We start from the raw sequence: 23,454 nt of genomic DNA, 5'->3' as shown, positions 1-23,454 counted from the left end.
CAGGGTGGCAGGGCTGGCAAAATGCCATGGGCCCCGCGGGGGCCACTCAGGGGGGAACTCAGAAGTCAGAAGTAACCTAACATTTTTAACAAAATTTTGTAAAAATTATAAATTTTATATAAGTACATAAAATCAACTAAAGTTAGACACAACAAAAGACAATATAGGTAATAGGTTATTCGCATATCGGGCATCTAAACAACACAAAATGTTTTGATGGAAGGTTATGACGACTGGACACATATTGTAGACGCCATAGATAGACTCGAGACATCAATGATATATAACACCCATAGTGGACTATGGGTGTTATATATCTATGCGAGACATGTAAAATTCACCTGGATTCTTGTTTGACGTATCAAAAATGGCGGCTAGATGAAGAGCAAGAATTCATGACCAAGAAAGAAAAATCTTTTTGGCGCCAAGTAGTCTCCAGACTCCTTGATGTTACTCTGACATTTTCAATGTGTAATTTAACATTTCGTGGCCACAGAGAAAAGACAGATTGCAATGATTCAAGTTCCCGAGGAAACTTTTGGAGTATTGTTGATAAAATAGTTATGTTGAAAAATACAAAATGAGCTCATTTCTGTTCTGGTTCTAAAAATAGAAAATGCACTCATAAATGTCACACCCTTTTACTCTATCATATTCCATACAACTCAATATATATATTAAAAAAAAACAGATCAAATGGGTGAACTTTACCGTTATGTATGTGATTGTATGATTGAGAAAGACGAAAATGGAATCCCAAAGACGCTTGTTATTAAAGAGTCATTTTTAGGATTTCATGAAGTTAAGAACCAAACTGCCTTAGCAATGTCCAACCAAATTATTAAATCCATAAATCACAAAATATACCTCTAAATAAGTGTCGAGGACAAGGATATGATGGTGCTAACACAATGAAAGGCACTTATGGTAGAGTTCAAAAACTCATAAAAGATATCGAGCCAAATGCGGTATATGTTAACTGTGCTTCCCATAACTTATATCTAGTACTTAATGATGCTGTAAGAGAGGTTATTGATATGCAACATTTTTTTGAAACAGTTCAACAAATTTATAAATTTTTGTACAAAGTATCAAAAGATGGAATATCTTATCAAGTTTTATATCTTTAACTTCGATAACATTAAAAACACTAGATGACAGGACGTTATGATGCTATTTTTGCTTTAAAAGTTCGGTTTGTTGGAGTCCAAAAAGCGCTAACGAAATCAATTCTGTTAAATTGCAAATCGGATGATAGAAAAGAAGCTTTTTCATTCAAGAAGGAGATCGAGAACTACAGTTTTATTATGTTATTGGTTTTCCATTGCAAAATTCTACAAACTATCGATGCAGCCTCTAAAGCACTTCAGTCCAAAGCCATCGATCTTTCAAATGCCTTAAAACGTTTGAAAATTTGTCTGGAAGAATTTGAAAATTTAAAAAAGGAAGCAAGTAGTGTAGCAGAAAAGTAGTCAATCAACCCTGAATTTTCTAAAACCCGTCAGAGGAAGGTGAAACGACATTTTGACGAACTTTGCGAAGATGAGCGTCTCCAAGATCCGGAAAGGTTGTTTAAAGTGAACATATTTTATCGAGTATCGGACATCATTATTAACTGAAATCGCGATTCCTTCCATTGAATGAAATTGTTTCCAATTTTAGTGTTTTGCAACCTGCCACTTTGCGAAATTTAAATGACACTGCTCTCTTAAAAAAATCTCTAAAGTTTGTTGAAGACAAATTTAAAAACATTTAAAAAAGACAAATCTGAATCATTTTCCAGGGAAATTCGATCCACCTTCAGAAACCAAATAGAAAAGGCTTCGTGTATTAGAGAATTTGCCGATTTATTAATAATAAAGAATCATTTTATGTCGTGCAGCTTTTCTGAAGTATGTACTGCATTAATCTTAATCTTTCAAATTTGTTACAATTCCTGTTACTACAACTAGTGCCGAAAGGTCATTTTCGAAACTAAAATTAATAAAAAACATATTTAAGAAAGTCAATGGGACAAGACAGGCTACGTAACTTGGCTATTATGTCTATTGAAAATCAATGGCCCGATCTTTAAACTTTGATGACGTTATTGATGCTTTGAAAGCTCGGAGAAAAGAATTTTATTATTCCTAATAAATATATATATATATTTTTTTTTTATAGTGAATACCTCACAAGAGTCCCAACTGCTCCCGTCTGGAGCCAGTGAGACTATGGCATCCCCAATTGGGGGATGTTGTGAGGCTGAAGGTAAGTGGGGAAGGGAAAGAGGAAGGTGGGGAAGTACCTGGCTATTCAGATCTAGTCACTAAACACGGCTAAAGCCATTTGGAGCAACGTTTCAATTCTGAATGGTGGTCTTACACCAGGGCGATACTGGTAGTATCTTCCACTCTGGAACGTGCCGCAAATATACTATATATTATTTTAATTAATTAATTGTGAAATAACACAAATTAATCAAATAAAATTTATTTGCGCACGCCGGGTTCGAACCCGCGACCTTCGGAATGGCAGTCCAATGCGTTACCACTGGACTATGCCGGCCGTCAAGATCTTGTAAAGACTAAATTGTTTTTTAATTATGCCTACATATGTAATACTTATTATACTTATGCCTTTGAAAATAAAAATGCACACAATATTAGTAATACTTTTGGGTAACTTCTTAAGTTATTTATAAAAAGTCAATTACAACGCGACTGTGATTTTTACTGGGGGGCCCCATCCAATGAATTTGCCACGGGCCCCCGATGGTATAGTTTCGCCACTGCCCCAAGTGGTTTGCTACAACTCGGTGACTTAGCAGAAGCGTCTGGGTTAATGGGTCTAGGTTATTAATTGATTGTCTAGGACTTGGTGGCGGTTGCGTCTGCCTAACTACCGTGCGGTTGGCTGGATTTGGAGACTGGTTGACTCCAGTGGGAGGAATGGATTCACAAGTCTGTCACGCGCGCCTAAAACTAAACAACTCGCTTACATCGGCTACAGTTCCTTTCTATTTCATATGACTTCACTACCCCATGAAATCAGCGGATCTCTGAGGCGGGCCCTATCTCTGCCTCACAAGGTATTATTATTGAACTGTGTTGTTTACTAGCGGCGGCGTGTGGAATGTGTGGCCGGCTGCGTTACACTGGTATGATGAGTTACATAATATAAGGACCATTTTTTTATGCATGGATATGTTTATTTTTTACCCATTTCTCCTCTATTTTTTAGGGGAGGCCCTATTCATTTTAACACTTTGATTTTGTACAAGCTATGAAATAAATTTAATTTATTAGTGATAACTTAATCTCAATATATAAAAAAAATATGTGTCAGTGTGTTCGTACACGCTAATCTCCGAAACCGCCCAACCGATTTCAACGAAATTTTGTGAATGTGCATGGTCGGTTCCAGCTTGAAATATTGGATAGTTTTGGACCAGATAGTTGGCGCCTATTGTCGAGATTTAAAAAAAAAAAAATTAACAATTTTTTTTTTGCATACAAACACAAATTATAACTTCCCTTCATAGAAGGCAGGACAACGTCTTATATTATAAAATGCATTCCAAATGGTTGAGTTGAATTCTAACTGGTTCATAATCTTAAGTTTTTTAATCTTGGGTTTTCCAATAAGAGGTGTTATTTTGATATTCAATCATAAAAATCAATGGTTTCGTTGCTTGTGTGGCACGTAGTGCCGTCTTGTTGAAAGTAAACGTTGTCCAGATAAATAACATCCAATTCCGGCCATAAAAAATCGTTAATTATCTCTCGATAGCGCAATCCATTCACCGTAACTGTTGCACCAGCCTCATTTTCGAAAAAGTAAGGTCCAATGACTACGCCGGACCATAAACCGCACCAAACAGTCACACGTTGAGGATAGAGGCTTTTCAACAATAACTCTTGGGTTTTCCGAGCCCCAGATGCGACAATTTTGCTTGTTGACGAAGCCACCGAGGTGGAAATGGGCCTCATCACTCAAGATAATTTGCATTTGATTCACTCAAGTGAATTTTAATAATTTAAATGCGTTGTTGAAGCGTTGTCGTTCCATTTTTATTAATGGCGTAGTTTCTACTTGTCAAATGTCAAAAAATGATAGCTTCAAAGTAACATCTACCGAAATAGCGGGCTATTCAAAATAACACCTCTTATGGAAAACCCTGTATATAAAAATTCAGCCTGTGTATGTTTTTGCTCGCAAGACTCGAAAAGTAGTAGACCAATATCGATGAAAATTTCAAAGTTTGTTGTTATTAGTGCCAGGAGTGCTTAGTCATTTAAATGATAGAAGAAGTCAGGTACGCCCGAGGTATACTTACCTCAATATCTCTGCACTGGAATGAGATACGGAGTCTAGTATTTAAAAGAATAAAACAAACTTTATGATAATCTGTTTAATAACAGCAAAAATATACACAAAATAATAACAGATTTTAGATTAAAATTCATTGAAAAAAATTGTAGCGCAATAATTATTCATAAAATACATTTTAACATTGTATTCTGTACTGTGTTCACCAAGAAAAAGTCGTTCAAAAATAAAAGAATTATCTAATTAATTAAAATATCTCCGACCATGAAGGGAACACAATCTATTATTTTGCATGTACATTGCACATACACCCTTCAAAAATAGTATGCATACAATTTTTTTTTATTACTACTGCCGCCCTGGGAACAATTTATTGAATAACCAATACCTCTGCCGTAGATCAACTCAAGTGGCAAGCTATGTTTAATGGATGGGTGCCCGGGTTCAAGGGGTGAGGTTTGTCCATGTCTTGGCGGCAGATGCGATACTGTGCGGTGGGCTGGATCTGGAGAGATTAGTTGAGGGAAACCGTTTGACCTCTCCAGCCGGACTCTTTCGACCCACTGCCTTGCACTGCAGTGGGAGGGATGGATTCATACTTCCGTCACTGTTTGACTGAATGATCTGCATATTCCTACCCACCCCTCATACCTTTTTTCTTCCCAGAATTTCCTATCCTTAAAAATACTATATATGCTTATAATATTAAATGCACAGCATCCCCAAAGATGGCATAAGCCTCAAGGGAAATTATTTTCCTCAGGGCCTTCTGTGTGGAGCTAATGTAGAAAAAGCAGTTTCGTCTTCCCTTGAATTTTTATTTTAAATTCCTTTATTTAATAGTTTTCATTAAAATTGCATAAAATGTAAATAATTTATCGATAAAAAAAAACAATGGTCTTCTGAAAAGATTTGTAATGTATTAATCTTTAAATTCACCGGCAATCGGAAGGTGCTCCGAAGAACTAGCGTCATTGACGATGAATGCCGAAACCAGAAGAGACATGTTCTGAGCAAAATCTACAGCATCCAGTGATATTCAAAGAGGATTTTAAAATAAAAGTCTTCCCAACCTTTTTCCCATCTTCTTCCTCTCCCTACACAATTTTTTTAATCAACACATTTGGCATCATGTAAAAGACGTAAAGATTTTGGTCACGTGATGCACTATGCCCACCCCCTCAGGAAGGGAATTCCCACTAAACTAGTGAAAATATTTCATAAAGCATGACTTATTTTTCATTAATGGTCAAATTCCATACAAATTGTCAAAACCCGCACACAGCCAAGCAAACATAGCTCTAATTTAAAGCTGATTTATTAGCTATTATTATTATGCTTCTAGTGTTCTTTTCACGAATTAATGAATGTTTCAATGCTCCATAGCTCATGACGGAAGGGAGCTGAAGATAGTTGCTGTGATGTAGCAATTCCAGACAGCAAAAGCTGAACAAATTTCATAACCCAGAGCACTGTCGTCGATTTATTGCTGTTTCATACAATCACATTCTGCTTTATAATTAAGACTCATTTGATTTGAAGATGATTCCTTTTCAGTGAACAGAGTATAGCAAAATGCAATTAGAACAGGGTCATGTCTTGATAGTCGGTGATTTCGCGTCCGTCACGATGGTGCCCCTTCTGCGAATGGGATGTAGAGAGGGTGCACCAGGCTGAGGAAGAAGAAGCCTCATTTATTCGCTCCATCTGCGGCTGCCGGCGAGCCATTGAAACCTGGATGAGACAAATTTAACCATTGGTCATTAATTAGATTATGTATCTTTAAATAGAATTTTATAATATTAAACTAGGCACCTGCGCACATTATGTTCTGCAAGTATCAATGTCATTAGACACATGATGTCTGTAGGTGTCAATGTCGATTGTATAAATGCCAGTCACACCATCAGTGAAAAACTCGGAGATATATATATATATCCGAGTTATATATATATATATAACTATATGTATGAAATTCATTATATATATATATATATATGACATTCGATTATAGGTAAATTCTTTGAAAGACATATATTTTCGAATGGCAGTTCTTTGAAATATGCATTTTTCAAAGTCTCAATGCTTAGAATAGCAATTCTTCGGCATAAACATTCGGTGATGTCCCCAGACTGCGCAGAACGCTGTGCGCATGGCCTGTAACTTCTAGCTAAAATAGAAAAGTTAAAAATTTAAAAAAGCTGTGTGCATGGACCGTTACTTCTAGTTAAAATTGAAAAGAATAAAATTTAAAAAAAAATTCTGGCAAAGCCTAGACGAAGTCCGAATTGAGCAATATGTCAGCAGCCAAACAGGACCTCCTCCAAAGAAGATGTACAAAGACAGTGCAGTGAGACTGCTAGTCGTTGCAAGGATGGCATCGTAATATGCAAGATAGTGAGATTTTACTTGTGTGGGGTCACACACAGCATTGCTTACTGAGTCTCTTTTATATTTGAATTATCTTACAAACGTAGTAAATTACTTGTGCTTTAAACACGGAAACTCTTAACATTGTCCACTCAGAATTGTCACATGCTACTACGACTAATCGTCATTTTTCCACTGAAAAAATATTGACAATATTCTAAGAATTGAGATTTTCGATGAATTGATTTTCAAAAAACTTATTTCGAAGAAAACGTTAGATACCATGACATGAGATAGTGTCACTGTCAGTTGTAAGCAGGTCTGCACGTGTCACTGTTAGTTAAATGATGATAAGTGCCAGAGTTGGTACAAAGATTTGCAGGTGTTATCAGATTGTTTGATGGGCTGAATGTGTCAATGTCAGTAGTTATGTGAAGTGAGTGTCACAGTTCATGGCACGAAGGTCTGCAGGAGTCATAGTCAGTTGTTGTGATAATGCAAAAGGAATTGTTTCTACATAATAAAAGAAGGAGGCTTTGATTGAAGGCACCCTTGGAATATGGCATTCTTAATAAAATAAAAATGTTATTCTAAATACCGAGAGTTGTATTCCTCCCGGAGCGGTCCCGTCCAAGATATTTATGGCACTCTGAGCTGCTTCCGGTCTTTCGTATGTGACAAATCCCCTAAAATAATAATAAATATTAGGACTCGCTTCAAAGCAATATACATAATGGAAGATTTACAAGTATTTTACAGATTATAGAGACACTTTTGGCAAACACAGATTTACTGTGTTTTTATCAATTTTTTTACAATTTTAAATATTTTAAAATTGTAAAATATTTTCCCTCAGAGCCTCATGTCATGTCATCTTTGGGAACGTTGTGTGGAGGTTCTTTTTAAGGAAAGAAACGATATTAAGTTTTAGGAACAAAAAGGGTATTTCCAGGAGTAACAGTAAGAGTAACGTATAGGGTGTATATTTAGGGTGGCTAGTTTCCAGGAGTAGACATATCAATCGTCCCTCCCACTGCGATGGAAGGCGATGGGTTGTGAGAGTCCAGCTGGAGAGGACAAAGGATCACCCTCAACCAGCCTCTTTCTATCCAGCCGGTCATGCAATTTATGGGTAGACTCAACTGCCGCCAATATCTGAATTAACCTCACCACATGAACCCGAGGACCCCTGCTAAACGTAGCGAACCACTTAGCACATTGTTTGCGGGAGACGCTTAAAAGCGTCTTTTGCGTACTGTTGGTAGTGAGCGGGAGACGCTTAAAAGCGTTTTTCGTATTTGTACACTATTGGTAAAGCGCGGGAGACGCCAAAATGCGTTGTAGGTACACTTAGAGTAACAATATATTACGAGTAACGTATGATGTTGGTTACTCTGTGAAGTAAAAATTATGCGTCAGCTCTCGTGACACGTGTACTAGGTACCTGGCAATTCGTGGTATTGGGTCGGGTGGCCGGCCGACTGTGGTCATAAAACATGCACTTGAAATAAAATAACTGTAAGATAAATGTTTCGTTTTTTTTTAAATCTTTATATTTCTTCAGTGTTAAAGCGATATTGTTTCGTTCGAGACGTTCTCTATTTTCTTTTCTGTCTACATTCCGCTTTAAAAATTTCGTACTATAGTAATAAGTATTTGTGTGCTGTGCTCGAAAATTTATTTGTTACATATTTGTTACATAATAAAGGGATATTTTTTCATAAAAAATACCCTATAAAATGGACTACGGTAATGATAATCGATTACAATAAATATATGAAAGGCATTGACCTAGCAGACCAATATCTTTCGTATTATTCTATTTTACGAAAAACCACCAAATGGACAAAAAGGCTAGCGATGTATATAATAAATTGTGCATTATTCAACTCATTTGTTGTGTACAACTCCGTAAAAGAAAGGAAAATAAAATATAAACAATTTTTTAAGGAAATCGCAGAGCACTGGGTGGCTGATCAGATTTCGTCAGATAATAGTCAAGACCCGGAACCAACACCATCAACATCTGGTATCCGAAAAAAATCTTCAAAATCTGATCCTCCAGGAAGACTATCAATGGATATGCGAAAACATATATTGGAAAAGATTGAAGGCCCTGGTAAAAATATGAATCTGCGAAAGCAATGTCGTGTGTGCGCGGTACACAAAATACTTAGCGAAACCCGGTACATGTGTAAATTCTATGATGTACCTTTACATGAAGGGAATTGTTTCCAACGATTTCATACTTTCAAACAATATTAGTGTTTAGTGGTGTGTATTTAAAAAAATATAATTATATACTATGTTGAATGTGCATAAAATGACTAAATAGACAATACGACAAAAGTGCAGTTTTTTCAATTTTTTTTAAATTTAAACTTATATATCGTAATTGTTTCTTCAAAAATATAAAAATTTGTGACCAGATCATAATAAAAAAATTCAAATAAGGTAAAATACCGAAAATTTTATTTAAATTTGATCAATAGTTCAGAAGTTATAGCTATTTTACATGAAACGGAATTTTGCGCGCGAACATGATAAAAATTGCCCGCTTTACGGCGTAGATTGATTAAAAAACCCCCCGCAAACATTGTGTTAATATAGCATTATGTATGAAACACCAATCAGTTATAGTATGAATAAATTACCGATTCTTCTCAATTTCCATGGATATGTTGACAATGGCACCAATTGAAGCCATGTGTTTTCTCAGATGTTCTTCCGTTATTTTATGGCCGGACACGAACACGGTTTTTGGCTTCTGGGGTTCCACACGTTCCTCCCTGAAAATAAAATTAATATTAACAATTTGGCAAACTGACCAGGGATTTAAAGGAGAAAACTTTTCATTCGCAACTCTTCAAATTTGAATATCAGAAGTAAAAAGAATATATACTTTTCTCGGGCCCCCACAAAAGTGTCGTAGAGATTGACGACACGAGGAGGAGCCTTCTCATCGGGAGGTTCGTGGGCTGAACTGAAGGGCTGGTAGGATGCCGCCCCCCTCTCGGGCCCGGGACCGCTGACGGGGCGCTCCCGTCCTAAAACACACATATTACCCGGTGTGATATAGCTGGGCAGAAGATATTTTAGAATTTTCTCTAAATGTCAAAAAAATCAGTTCATTTTGTGTATAGAATTTTTGAAAGAAAGCTGTACAAAAAATTGAATCTATATAATTTTCGATACTTTTGAAGGAGAACCCCCATACACACAAGCCCTGCTTATTTATTTGGGGGTACATCAAATACTAATATTATGTAATTAATAACTGTACTATATTGTGTAATTATATTATGTAATTGTTATATTATGTAATTCGTGTATCTTTTTTTTACTAATAAAAAAGAAAAAAAAAGAAAAAAAAGTTTTGTAAAAATAAAAATAAAGTTTCGGTAAATATAGATATATATATAATCGCTCGAGTGGATATAAGGTGCTACAAATAAAAGGAAGTGTCAGTCTAGAGGCAAATGTATTCCTTATCTTATTTTAAGAAAGTCTTCTAAGTTTTCGAAGGTTAGGTTAAGTAGCAATAAATTGTGCCACATTTTTTACAGGATGCTACAGGATTTGAGAAAAAGGACTATTACTAGACTAATACTACCTTGTAAATGATAGTATTCATGTGCTCTTTCAGGTGAAAAGAAGACTGTGACATACTTTACAGCGCTAATAATAATACATTAACTTTACAGCAATAGAAGATACTCTCAATATCGCCCTGGTGAAAGATCACCATTCAGAATTTAAACGTTGCTTGAAATGGTTTTTAGTTGTGTTTGGTAACCAGATATAAATAGTCAGGTGTACCTACTTCCCCACCTTCATATTCCCTATCTCCTTCCCCTCCCACTACCCCCAGTCTCACAACATACCCTAATTGGGGATGCCACAGTCGCACTGGGTCCAGACCGCTGTTTAAGGAAGGAACACCTGTAACCTAACAAATTGTAGATATTGACTGATATAAATTGGGCATAGCAGGGTTTAATTACACAACTACAACATGCGTTCACTGAATGAAATATAATTTCCAAAGTACCTCCTCTGGGCCTCTTAAATGTTAGAAGATCTGTCCTAGGAGGTGGAGTTTTGATGGCCTGAATTGCTCCACTTTTGAGAAGCTTCCTGGCTATTTCCCTCGCGTCACGCGCTTCTGCAGCACGTTTGGGGAGAATTGGTTTCTCTGCTTCGGGTTTTGGGGCTTTCAGAGCCACTAAAGCTTTTTTCTTTTTCTTTAACTTCTGGTATTTAGCTTGAAGCATCAACTCCTCTTCTGTTAGATTTGACGGAAAGTGTAAGTAAACCATTTTATTTTAAAAAATGTAACAAAATTAAGTTTATGGAGAAATTTATGCCAAAAATTCTGAAAACGGAATCGGCAGATAGATCGGCAGCAAATTTGTTTTGACGTTTGACAGTTCATAGACAAAATATTGAAACGGTGGAATTTTTCTATGGCCCAAATGGAATATTCTTGCCAGCGTCGAATTATTAAACATTTATCTTTATTATACGAGTAGGATTTCATTTTAGAGTGTGGTGATTGGCTAGAACACTCCTTTGGGGTGAAAAGCCATTAAATAAAAAAAAGAGTGTGGTGATCATTTGGAGTTACAACTTGGTATAAATTATTATTTTGTAAATGTATATATTTGACCCTGTTTTTGAAATGTGTTCTTCACGTTTGAGTTTGTAATTTTGTCACACATTAACGTCCAAAGGAAAAATAATATAAATCGATTTTTTTAATGATTTCATAAAATTTTCATATAATTTTGATCTGATAAATGGTAAGGTATTTTGAATTTCGGAAATAAAAAAAAAATTAAAAAGATTTTCCACGTTATCTATTCATCTTACTTGAAAAGTGTTAATAAAAAAATATTCATAAATTTAGAATACGATGTAGAATCAACACTTTCGAAAAGTAGGTTCCGAACGCTAGTTTCTGAACACCGTTTGGTTAAAATAAAAAAGACCTTTGTGATTATTCAAACTGACCTACGTTTTCCTACGTGCCGTCTTGGTATTGCCATTTAAAACGTTTCACAATCTATATATAAATAAAAATGTTAATGTTCGTTTGTTCAAAATCTTAAATCTTCGAAAGTTGACACAACGTTGCGTTCTAATACGCCTGTGTGTTTTTACCTATATTATTTAGATGTGAATAAAAACATTCGAATGCAACGTTGTGTCAAAAATTCAAAGCAATCGGGGAAGAACTTTCGGAGACTTCAGATTTTTAACAAACGAACATTTACATTATATGAAAAACAACGTCAACTGTTGGACAAACATGTTTTCTTTAAAAACAGCGCCACAAACAGCGTAAAAGCAACACCCGTTATTGTTTCCGATTGCACTGTGTAAAGCCCGGGCGACGCAGGGCACTTCAGTAGGTATATTCCTGTTTGGAAACCGGTAGCGGTATAATATAGATACAACTGAAAATTAGCCTTTTTAGATGCAAATTCTAAACGTGACGGTTTCGAAAGATTGATTTAATTTATCTAGTGAAGGTTGTTTTAAAATTATGAAAAGGTGTGAATTTTTATTACCTATAATAAAGTTATACCGTTGGTTTTTGGGCAAATTTTTTAAATTTTCGAACGAAATGTTGTATTAGACAACACATTTTTGTATCATATAATCGAACAGTACCTATTACAAAACAATAAATTATCTAGTAAAGCTACTTTTCAGAATTCAAATAAAATCATTAATAAAAAATCCTAACAAGTGTTTTGTGATGAAAATCCTCCAATTTGTTTATTTGTTTACGGAATTACAAATTAATACACTTCAAATTTTTTGCACGCTAGACTTCTTTAGATGTCACTTTTACTTATTTAGACATGAAAAATTGAGCGATATTTTGGTTCAACACTGCTCAAATGCACAACTACGCTCTTCCCAGCGGAACTCTCGATCAAGTAACGATTAAGCTAAGAGAACCAAACAACTGGATTAAACTGGGCTCAGCAAAGGACTAGTAACGCTCTTTTGACCACCCTCAATGGCTAGAGGGGGTGGGTGTTAAAATTTAATAATAAAACACATCTAAAATTTGTTTTTCATTTTATTTAGTCAATTCACATTGCCTAACTCATCTTTAAACAATTAAAAATGGTAAGCGAACATTTTTGCACAATTCGAAATTCATGTTATTTGTCGAGAAGCTCAAAGAAAATTTTGTGTGAGAGGGGAAGCGGATTCGTTAAAGGGAAATAAAACACAATAAAGAGCTTAATTCAATACATTTAGTTTTCCTGGACATCGTTTTTTTAAGGTGAATTACTAACATTGTATTTGTGTTAGTTATGTTTAGATTTTTAAAAATACGTATGTAAATCTAAACTAAATGTTGACCACTTCATATAACAATTACAATACACCATTTTGCTGAAATTTTGAACACAGTTCGGGTAAAAATAATATAAATCGGCAATTAACCTGGTTTAATCATAAGTACATAGGACATTATAAAAATATTTGATTATTACATACCGCAGTTCCCTTGAAATGATTTTTTTACAAAAAATGGCGGTATTCAAAGTATTCTTGGACGTACCGATTTTCAAAAACCAACAAATATAAATTGGTTATTGTTTTTATTCGCAAACCATCGAAAGAGAATTGATTTTATTATTGGAAGAGAATTGATTTCCAGATTAATTTTTCCATGTTGAAAAAACTTATTCTAGAGAGCTGAAAAAAAATTGAGACGTTTGTTATGACACCAATGCGTACTTGAACTAGAAGCAGTGACATGATATCACTATAACAAAAATAATTTAACATTTAATAGGAATTACTCTTAACCATCGTCTTTGTAATTTAAATGTAAAACGTTTGTAGGTATGTGCATATATATTATTATACTTTCTAACACACATACTCTCAATTTAGTAATTCTATGCAAATGCTTAACCATACTTGTTGTGAATGTATATTTAAACCATAAAGTTAATTCGTAACCAACGGTTTTCTTTTCCATACCTGTTGATCACTACAAAGAATCATGCTAAAGGCTATCTTGAACTCATTTAAACTTCTTTTGAAAAACTTGACATTCATTGAAAAACCAGATATTTATTCATTTATGGTTTATTTTTACCAACTCATTGTGTTCCCACCTTAAAAATAAACTGTCTTTTAAGTAATTCTAATGACAACTAAATTATTACTCTCCTACGGTAACTTTACACAATAATATTATAAGATAAGCGATGAGATCATCCGGCAGCCACCCTTGGGCGTCCCTTGAACATGCTCATGATTTGAGGACCCTTGACGACCCGGAAGACAGCCTCGTAAGCGCTCTTGGCAGGGAACAAACTGGAAGAGAGAAAAAACTTCAATTAAATACATTTCGGTGGCAGATATTCTTGGAATCACAAACCACCAGCTTTTGTGTTTAGCGATAATATCTGAATAAGCGGGCTGCAACAAAGCAACAACAAATGGCGCGAAACTCCGCTTGTGGTTGCTTCGTTCCTTTCCCATAATTCGAAGATCAGCATTAGATGGCGCTAATTAAAATATTTTAAAAAGAAACAACTTTTGGACTTTATCCTAGATGAATTGTTTATTACAGAATTAATAAAGAATATGAATACGAATAAATAATTTTGTCCGTATAAAAGCTCAATTCTTTCAAGAAACGTTTGCAAATATAGGGTTTTCCAATAAGAGGTGTTATTTTGATATTCAATCGTAAAAGATCAATGGTTTCGTTGCTTGTGTGGCACGTAGCGCCGTCTTGTTGAAAGTAAACGTTGTCCAGATCAATACCATCCAATTCCGGCAATAAAAAATCATTAATCATCTCTCGATAGCGCAATCCATTCACCGTAACTGTTGCTCCAGCCTCATTTTCGAAAAAGTAAGGTCCAATGACTCCGCCGGACCATAAACCGCACCAAACAGTCACACGTTGACGAAGCCACCGAGGTGGAAATAGGCCTCATCACTCAAGATGATTTTTCGATGGACTTCTAATAATTAATAATAGTGAATTTTAATAATTTCAATGCGTTGTTGAAGCGTGTATCGTTCCATTTTTATTAATGGCGTAGTTTCTACTTGTCAAATGTCAAAAAATGACAGCTTCAAAAGTAACATCTACCGAAATAGCGGGCTATTCAAAATAACACCGCTTATTGGAAAACCTTGTACAATATTGTATTGGTGATAAAGTCCAATATTATATTTGTGTTAGTTTCTTGAAAGAATTGAGTTTTTATACGGACAGAACTATTTATTCATATTACGTATGTACGTACAATCCGCCAACAAACAATTATTCATATCAATATTTTAAACTATAAAGTGTTTTTTTTTCTAAAATATTTTAATTAGCGCTATCTATAAACGCGAAGATTATAATTTTTGTTTCATTTATCAAATTATTATAACTTTTTAGTTGTAAGATCTTTGTTATAGGTTAAAAAATTAAGTTTGGATGTACATAGTTTCTTGGATCATTTAACTAATAATTATTATTATCGTAAAACGGTATTAAGGCGAATTTTTTATACAAAAAATTACGTTGCCATAATTAAATAAGAAATTTTTTTATATGGGCAATAACGAAAAAAAAGTAAAGTTTCGTGGTATGAGCGTGGAACACGGTGTATAATATTACATAAAAGGAATCAAAAAATGAACTTACTATTTAATGGGGAAAAACATCCTCATGTTGTTTGGCAGGATGGTCTGGATCGTGTTGGTCTGGATGGCCTGCACGATGGAGTCTGCCACATACTCGGGCTCCAGCATGGGGTGGAGCCAGGGCGTGATGCCGTGGAACATGCCCGTGTTGATCAGGTATGGGCACACCAGGGACATCTTAATGAAATCGTGTCCATGAAGCTGCAAAATTAAACCATTTCATATTGGCCAAACTGTTACTGTTGTATTCATTTATCATGACCATAGACATAAGAAACAGTAGACATGTCATAACACAACATCTGAGTATCATTTTGATGACCTTTGAGGGTTCCAGCATATCTTGAATAAAATACGATATCATTCGTACATTCGTCATAACCAGACCTTGAACAGAAAAGCAAAGTTGGACTTTTCTGGGCAGGGTCTGTGTATACGTTTTTAACCCATCCAACTATACTATCACATTGGGTTGCATAACGATACAAAAATACAAATATATTCCTAGATAATCAGGGATGTGCCTTGCGCACTCTAATAAAATAAAGATAATTGTTTCTTTTGTATTGATAATGTTATGTATTCCTCCGCAGTATTATATATTTTATGTTGCTTAATTACAATATTTATTTATGTATTCACGGTAAAATTATTGTACCTTTAAAGAAATACAGGATGTCCGGTGGTAAAGTGCACTAATTTCGGGAGGTGATTCTTTGATTTTTTTTCCATACAGTATTTATTTTTCCATTCATACAATTCTCCTTTTTCACACGTTTTAATTTTGAATTTTTTTTAATCTCTTTTACTTCTACTGTCATGTAGAATCACCTCCCGAAGTTGACGCACGTTAGGCAGACTATCACATGATGGTCTCAAAAGAAACATACGTATTACCGTGAGTCCTGTGAGCAAAGCCTCGTGGAAGGCGGTGGTCGCGACGGTCCGTGCAGATACAAGTGCCCATGATGACCCCCACAGGCCTAATGCCTGTCACATTGAGGTCTCAACATGAACATTCTCCTTACATTGAGTTCTGTGAACAGATCTTCGTGAAAGGTAATGGTGGCGGCGGTTCGTTCAGAGATCGGTTCCCATGATGCCTGCCACGGGCCTAACGTTACCAGATGGCCACATGCTTGTATTATTTTCAAGATATGAACTTTTGTGTGACAACCCTAAATATATGATCATGACGGTGTCCTCATAGCAATTTTTTCAACGGAATGGACAGCTAGGTTTATTTTGTAACATAAGTTTAGTAGGATAAATGGTTCACTGAAAATAGTTACAAGTGGAGAAAGACGCCGAACATCACACCTTCGCAACATACCTACCTTACTGGTGCAGTTGAGGTTTTGCTGTGTTCTGCGAGCTGCAACTCTTGTAGCTTGCCTGACAGATTACTCTATTCTGAAATAGTAGAGGGCACACAGACCTCTTACAACCTTCTTCTTAACCTTACAAAGAAACCGTCAAACAATGCCTGACAACGTCACCACGTCCACAGGCAGACTATCACACGATGGCCTGAAATGAAACATTCTCTTTACCCTGAGTCCAGTGAGCAAAGCCTCGTGGAAGGCTGTGGTCGCGACCCTAAGATAAGTGCCCATGATGTCCGCCACGGGCCTAACGTTACCAGATGACCACCATATAGACAGACAGACTATTATATTGAGGTTTCGACATTAACATTCCCATCCCCAAAAATCCCCAACGATGACATAGGCCCTGAGGGAAATTATTTTCTTCAGGGCCTCCTGTGTGAAGTTAATATAAAAAAAAAAATTAACATTCCCCTTACCTTGGGTTCTGTGAATAGAGCCTCGTGGAAGGCGATGGTGGCGGCGGTTCGTTCAGAGATCGGTTCCCACGATGCCTGCCACGGGCCTAACGTTACCAGATGACCACCATGTGGACATGGCATGTGCCCCTTACCTTGAGTTCTGTGAATAGAGCCTCGTGGAAGGCGATGGTGGCGGCCTTGGAAGCGCTGTAGTCCGTGCAGAGGTAGGTGCCCATGATGCCCGCCACGGATCCCACCGTCACAACATGGCCCTGCTTCCTCTCCATCATGTCGGGCAGGAAAGCCTTCACGGTCTGCAAATGAAGCGAAACAAACTTAATTATTAACCTACCTAGTTAAGAGGAGTTGGTGAAAATGCGTTAACCTTATTATATTCTGCCTGGATTCCTCTATTTTTGCAAGGAGAGAACTGTGGCTACTTATGTAAGAATGTTTTTTCTAAGCATTTTTATTAGCTTAAGTTTATCTATGAGCGATGTGTGATGTTATTATGTTTCTGTAGTACAAAATATAATGTATGTTAAAAAATCGTACCCAGTAATGAGCCAGTGTGTTCACTTTGTACGTCGTTTCAATGGCGGTGTCTGGCAGCTCCAGCAGGGGGCGTCCGTAAACTATTCCAGCATTGTTGACCAGGAGAGTCACCACGCCCACCTGTAAATAACATAGAAAGTGTTTATGTACCTACTTTGTAATAGGCAGACGCGTGTTATGCTACGTATACATCCGCGAGCCGAACTGTTGAACTGAACCTCAACTTATGGGAAAGAGAAGAAGTAACCGCGATTCGTTCCTTTCCCGTAATTCGTGGTACGATTCGGGTTACGGTACGCAAATGTATACGTAACCTTATACATAACAGTAAAGAGACACCAGCCAATTTTGGTAACCATAAAATAAATAGTAAATCGATGTCTTCCAGAAAAGAAAAAAAACCGTTCGAATAGAAAATTTATTGTTTGTTAAAACAAAAATGATCCTATCAAACTCATTCAACGCAACCGCTGGAGTTCCCCAGGGCTTGCACTTGAGCCACAGCATATATTTTTATGTAACCCAACCTAACCTTAATAATAATAATAATACTCGGATAATTTACATAGAGCCGTTTTTTGTGAAGTCAAAAACCTTTTATTTTAATCATCATTAAATATCGTTAAATATTATAGACATCTGAACCCTTGTTTTATTTCTGCTTTAAAATTTCCTGATTGTAAACGTCTAAAAACAAATTATTTCATATCTGAAAAGTTACAACTAAATCGCAACTTTAAGGCGATGCAACACGTCATGTAACATTTGGAATCGATCGCTAACAAAAACACTCCATATGAACCTGTTTTGATTTATACAAAAAAAAAATACCGCCAAAAATTATGTTTTAATTGAATTTGCGAAGATCAGGAACAAATATTGAAATATTGTACGATCACTTTCTAAAGAACTTAATTTGCAATACAATAAAACCATAATCGATAAGGTATTCGTATGTAGGAGATTATGAACTTTAAAGCAATGTTTAAAGGATTGATACTTTACTTTTTCTGGGCTTATAAAAAGATAATAGAGCATTAATTTTTATCAAAATAATAATAATAAGGCCAAAATGTGTTATTCTCAGTAATTAATTAAAGCATTTAAAATACAACTAATCAAAAAAATTTCAACCAAAAATACATGGTTTTGCCTTACCTCAGTCGTAGTGATTCGCCTCAATCGTGAAAATATGAAATAAGTCACTTTACGATAGAAGTCAAATATTACATTTTTTTGCAAAGCTTACTAATTTTAATAACTTGGAAATGTAATAGCTGATTTTACTTGATTAACAAAAACAAAATAAGTGTTTAAACCATTTAATGGAAATAATATTTTTTTTTGTTAATAACCATAACCGTTTTTTGTTAATAACCATTTAATGGAAATAATATTTTTTTTTGTAAATTTTCAATTTGGTAGGCGGGAATGGGTACCGCCGCCCTGGGAACCATTTATTGGATGACCAACACCTCTGCCACAGGTCACCCCAAGTGGTTCGCTACGTTTGGTGACTTAGCAGGGGTGCCCGGGTTCATGGGTTAAGGTTTGCCCGGGTCTTGGTGGCGGGTGCGTCGGCCCACCTTCTGCGTGGCGGGCCGGTTGGGAGATGCTGGTTGAGGGAGACCCTTTACAACCGGTTACCGCTGTCCGGGCCGCTCGATAGTACAGGGGCCCGACCCTCAGGCTCACGTCCAAGGGTGGGCTGCCCCATCAGCGAATGAAAAAACCCCGCTACTGCTGTTGTGCCGGTTCGTGACCGGAGGGGACCCAGCAGCAGCGTTTGGGGCGCATTGGATGCCCTGGAATGGAAGATGCTCTGAGGAACTAGCGTCATTGATCCCTTCGACACCGGTGCGTAGTCGGGATACACGCCAAACGCGCGCCCAACTTTGTACACAGTTGACATTTGTCACATGAGAACGGGTCGCTTCTACGATTCGTTCTTAAGTTCAACAGCTCGGCTGTGGAACGAACTGCGGCTTCTGTGTTTCCTCCCTCCTACAACATGGGACTCTTCAAGACCCATGTTCACTCCTTCCTCTCCACACAGCATCCTCAAAGATGACATAGGCCCTGAGGGAAATTATTTTCTTCAGGGCCTCCTGTGTGGAGTTAATATAAAAAAAAAAAAAAAAAATACTTCTAACATTATCGTTATTGTCGAAGTGTGTAGTTATCTGCTTTTCATGATAAGCTTACAATACTTATATATAAACAGCTTATGTTCTTTTTTTCATAAATAAGATGCTTAATTTCGTTATTAGATGCCAAAAAAATAGTCTAAACTATTTTTTTATTTTAAGAATCTTTAGTAATAATGTTCTTCACATACACTCCGGTCATGCATTTTTTACACATTGTGTAGGTATTTCTCGTTCAGGCAAAAAAAATGGAGCTGAACGTTCCCAGTAAAAGCATCGTCGAAGTGATTGGCTTATCACTTTTAAAATGCTTGCAATGAAAACAGTATGAAACTAATATTGTAAACATTTAATTTTAAGGGAAAAATAATAATATATCTTCGAAACTGAGTTGTTTTTCATTAAAAAATGCCTGTCATCCTTGCCTCCGTCACACATGAACCCGATTTTAGTTATACCATTCACCCGGTATGATTGGATGTAATATTTGGGTTATGCTGATAGTATTTCGTTCTATCGCAAATATTATATACAACGAGCAATGAGTAGGTAAGTATTATTAAGGCGATGCACTACGTAGTAATTAAAATCATGTGTTTTTGGTTTGAAAATTTGGATGCCTAGAAATGTTTCAGGTGCTTTAATTAAATACTGGGAGTAGAATACATCTTGGCCTTTGAAATAATCGAGTATTTTTTAGATTCTTTTCTAGAAGATCTAGATCTTTTTAGAAGCCCAGAAAAAATAATGTGAAGGCCCATGAAAACTGCTTTAAAGTTCAAAATCTCCTACTTACGAACCCATTTTCGGTTATGGTTTTATTGTAAAATGTGGCAAATTACGTTATTTTTAAAATGATCGAAAAACATTAAATATTTATGCCCGAACATCCACAAAATAAAATAAAAGGCACTTTTTGGCCATGTTTTTTTCTTGCATAGATCAAAACAATCGGAAGGTGGTTAAGTGGGAATTTAAGCCTTATCGCCATTTACGTAAGGTGTGTTATTGATAGCGGCTCGATTCAAAATATTACACGACGTATTGCATCGCCTTAACGTCAGACAGTCAGTCTTCACTATTTTTCTATCCTATGAATAGGGTTTGCTATCCTGCAATCCCGCATCAGCAATATTTTATCTCGGATTTGCGGGAGTTATCGTGTGCGGGATTTACGGGGTTGAAAAAAAACTTAATTTGCACCAAACACATGTTTTTTCTTCATTTTTACGTGCTTGTGAATTGTGAATTACGTTATACGCAAGCGCTAGAATGCTCACAAGTCAGTACCTATGAAATTTTTACCACCATACCTTTTTATCAAAATACTTATTGCGTTACGTTTTCAAAGTATTTTTTATAATATTTTTAGTACCAAAGACGATCGATCTCAAATGACTGTGGGTGAAGAGTCCAGTCAGTGACAGTTGTATTTTTATGAGTTTTTTGTTATCAATGTCATCTTTAAATATCTACTTATGTTACCTTTTAAATATCTCCTTATTACATTAATAGTACCAAAGATGATTGAAACGAAAAGTCCCATTAAATGACTCACTAAATTAACTTTTCATTGTCTTTTTTATAATTTATGTACTAGTATCAAAGATAATCGATACCAAATAATAAAAATATGTTCATGAAACGTTGGAAAAATCTCGTGGGATCTTGAGGGATTTCTGAATTCTATCCCGTAATCCCGCGGGATTTACAAACTCTACCTGTGAACTGTCCTAAAATGAATTAGGCAAAAATTGGGATGACCTTATACTCATTATACTTTAGAGTCTAAATGCGAAAAATCACTTGTTTACGACATTAATGAAAGTCTACACGTTTTTAAAAAATATTTTTAAGCGTTCCTAAGAAATTACACAACCAACGAAAAGTAAAGTTTTTTATTTAAATAATCTCTTTGGAAATAGTAATAGACTTTGGACAGTGAGAATATAATATACGGGCGCAAACCCGTGAAAAAACACGGGCTATTACAGTTAAAATTAAAAAAAAACCAACTAAAATAATTTTAAGATTATAAGGTACCTGAATTATTCTTCACACCAGCAGTTCCACTTTTGAGAACGATACTTAAATTCAAAGAAACTTTGAGTTCAATTGAACGTGAATCATTTCACGCAGGAATAACGCATATGACGGACAACCAAAATTAGTACGTTTGATAATGTTTTTCTTTTTAAAATCTCCTACTACCACCACAGTAAGCTGAAAATGTTGCTTGTGTTGTGATGGAGGACTTAGCCAGCCGAGGAATTGAACACACTACGCCTGAGTGGGACCCAAGCGCGATGTCAACTCGGCCACCGACCGGTCTTATAACCTCCTATTTTATTGTACATATTAAGAACTTCTTTATCTACTTTACTTTATTTTCTTATTTTTTTTAATTTTTGTCAACATATGCACACTTAATATCTACATAATAACTTCAATGATTTTTTTATAGTTTTGTAAACGACCCTTTAGAGTTGTTTTTAAAAAATCGTGCCATAAAATGATCCAATTATATAAAATGATCCATTTAATTATATTGTTAATAATTGTTAACAGATGAACCAAAACAGATCAATTTTCAAGTATAATTGGATTAGATATAAGTTGTAGAACGTTTAAAACTAGTAAGTAGATCATTTCTATAATGTATTTATTAATTTCTAAACACATTACTTTCTCTATCTAAACAATTTATTCGCCTCAAGAGTAAAAAACAAAAACAAAAATCCAATGTAGTGCCCAGTGTCTAGGTAGGCACCAGTAGATTCTGTTAAAACGTTGACCGGACATATAAGAACAGTGACAAATCAGAATATTTGTGATTTAGAAATTTTGAAAACTAATTTAAAGCCTTAAAAAGTGTTAAAAAGTTTACTATCTAGGTTAGGTTAGGTTAGACTAGTTTGTTATCACTTAATAATGTTCCATCACTTTTCAAAAGTGTTACGATTTGTTACTGTTCAGTTTTGTCAAGTCGTGATAAAATAATCAATTTTCCCAAGAATAGTCGATTAAATGTAAGCGAAACCCTGATTTGACTGGACTATTTTGCATTTAGTACGTCTGTAAATTTGTTTATGTGTTCCGTGTGCGGTCATTCCCGTCAAGATGGTAACCGCGTTTAATAGTATCGTTTTATTCCGCCAGTGGGCATGAGTCTTGAGGTTTTTACCAGCTGTTGTCGGGGTAAGAAGTGTACACAGAACTACTACTAGTTAATAGAAGCAATAAATTTTCTCACCTCTTCTTTGACAATTTTTCCTATCCTGTAAACTTCCATCCTGTCCGAAACATCGCACAGGTATCCATGAGCAACTAGTCCTTCATCCTTGATCATTTCACAAGTCCTGGATAGACCTGAAAACAAATAATTCTTGTTTACTTCATAGCAAATGTAAGACAATAATGAGTAATTTCAAGGCGATGCACCACTTAATTAAACACGCGATGAAACACTTGGAATCGGGTCGCTAACAATAACACTCCGTGTATAGATGGCGATAAGGTTTAAATTGCCGCCGTGAAAAAACATCGCTAAAAAGTGTATTTTATTTTATTTTGCGAAGTTCAAACACAATTTTT

At 35.7% G+C, this 23,454-nt stretch overlaps 2 protein-coding genes across 2 annotated transcripts in view; both read right to left on the bottom strand.

The window, feature by feature from the left end:
* Nucleotides 1–4,455: 4,455 nt before the first annotated feature.
* Nelf-E (negative elongation factor E) lies at nt 4,456–11,103 on the bottom strand. The gene is made up of 5 exons (XM_089637086.1): nt 10,733–11,103; nt 9,584–9,728; nt 9,336–9,470; nt 7,280–7,367; nt 4,456–6,045 (listed from the first exon to the last, which is right to left on the bottom strand). The coding sequence occupies exons 1-5, from the start codon at nt 10,998–11,000 to the stop codon at nt 5,893–5,895; spliced, it is 789 nt and encodes a 262-aa protein (XP_089493212.1). The 5' UTR covers nt 11,001–11,103; the 3' UTR covers nt 4,456–5,892.
* Nucleotides 11,104–12,768: 1,665 nt separating this feature from the next.
* The window catches only part of LOC149426474 (short-chain dehydrogenase/reductase family 16C member 6), a 78,631-nt gene continuing 67,945 nt past the window's right edge, over nt 12,769–23,454 (bottom strand). The window contains exons 3-7 of the mRNA XM_089631228.1: nt 23,114–23,229; nt 17,714–17,833; nt 17,311–17,472; nt 15,371–15,570; nt 12,769–14,034 (exon numbers count right to left, since the gene is read on the bottom strand). Of these exons, the coding sequence (XP_089487354.1) occupies nt 13,932–14,034; nt 15,371–15,570; nt 17,311–17,472; nt 17,714–17,833; nt 23,114–23,229 (701 nt within the window). The 3' untranslated portion in view covers nt 12,769–13,931. The remainder of the gene's footprint in view (nt 14,035–15,370; nt 15,571–17,310; nt 17,473–17,713; nt 17,834–23,113; nt 23,230–23,454) is intronic.

The sequence above is a fragment of the Hesperophylax consimilis genome, chromosome 1 (assembly GCF_061612785.1).
Source record: "Hesperophylax consimilis isolate HC1 chromosome 1, BYU_Hcon_1.0, whole genome shotgun sequence".
NCBI lineage: Eukaryota > Metazoa > Arthropoda > Insecta > Trichoptera > Limnephilidae > Hesperophylax > Hesperophylax consimilis.
This window is presented reverse-complemented; position numbering and strand designations above follow the sequence as displayed.

Bases quoted from the DNA above. Each gene is read 5' to 3' on its own strand.
- Nelf-E (XM_089637086.1), bottom strand. From the start codon at position 11,000: ATGGTTTACTTACACTTTCCGTCAAATCTAACAGAAGAGGAGTTGATG. The intron at 9,471-9,583 runs GTATATATTCTT...TTTTATTTTCAG, and splicing joins TTTGTGGGGGCCCGAGAAAA to GGAGGAACGTGTGGAACCCC. The intron at 6,046-7,279 runs GTATTTAGAATA...TGTCTCATCCAG, and splicing joins CGGGAGGAATACAACTCTCG to GTTTCAATGGCTCGCCGGCA.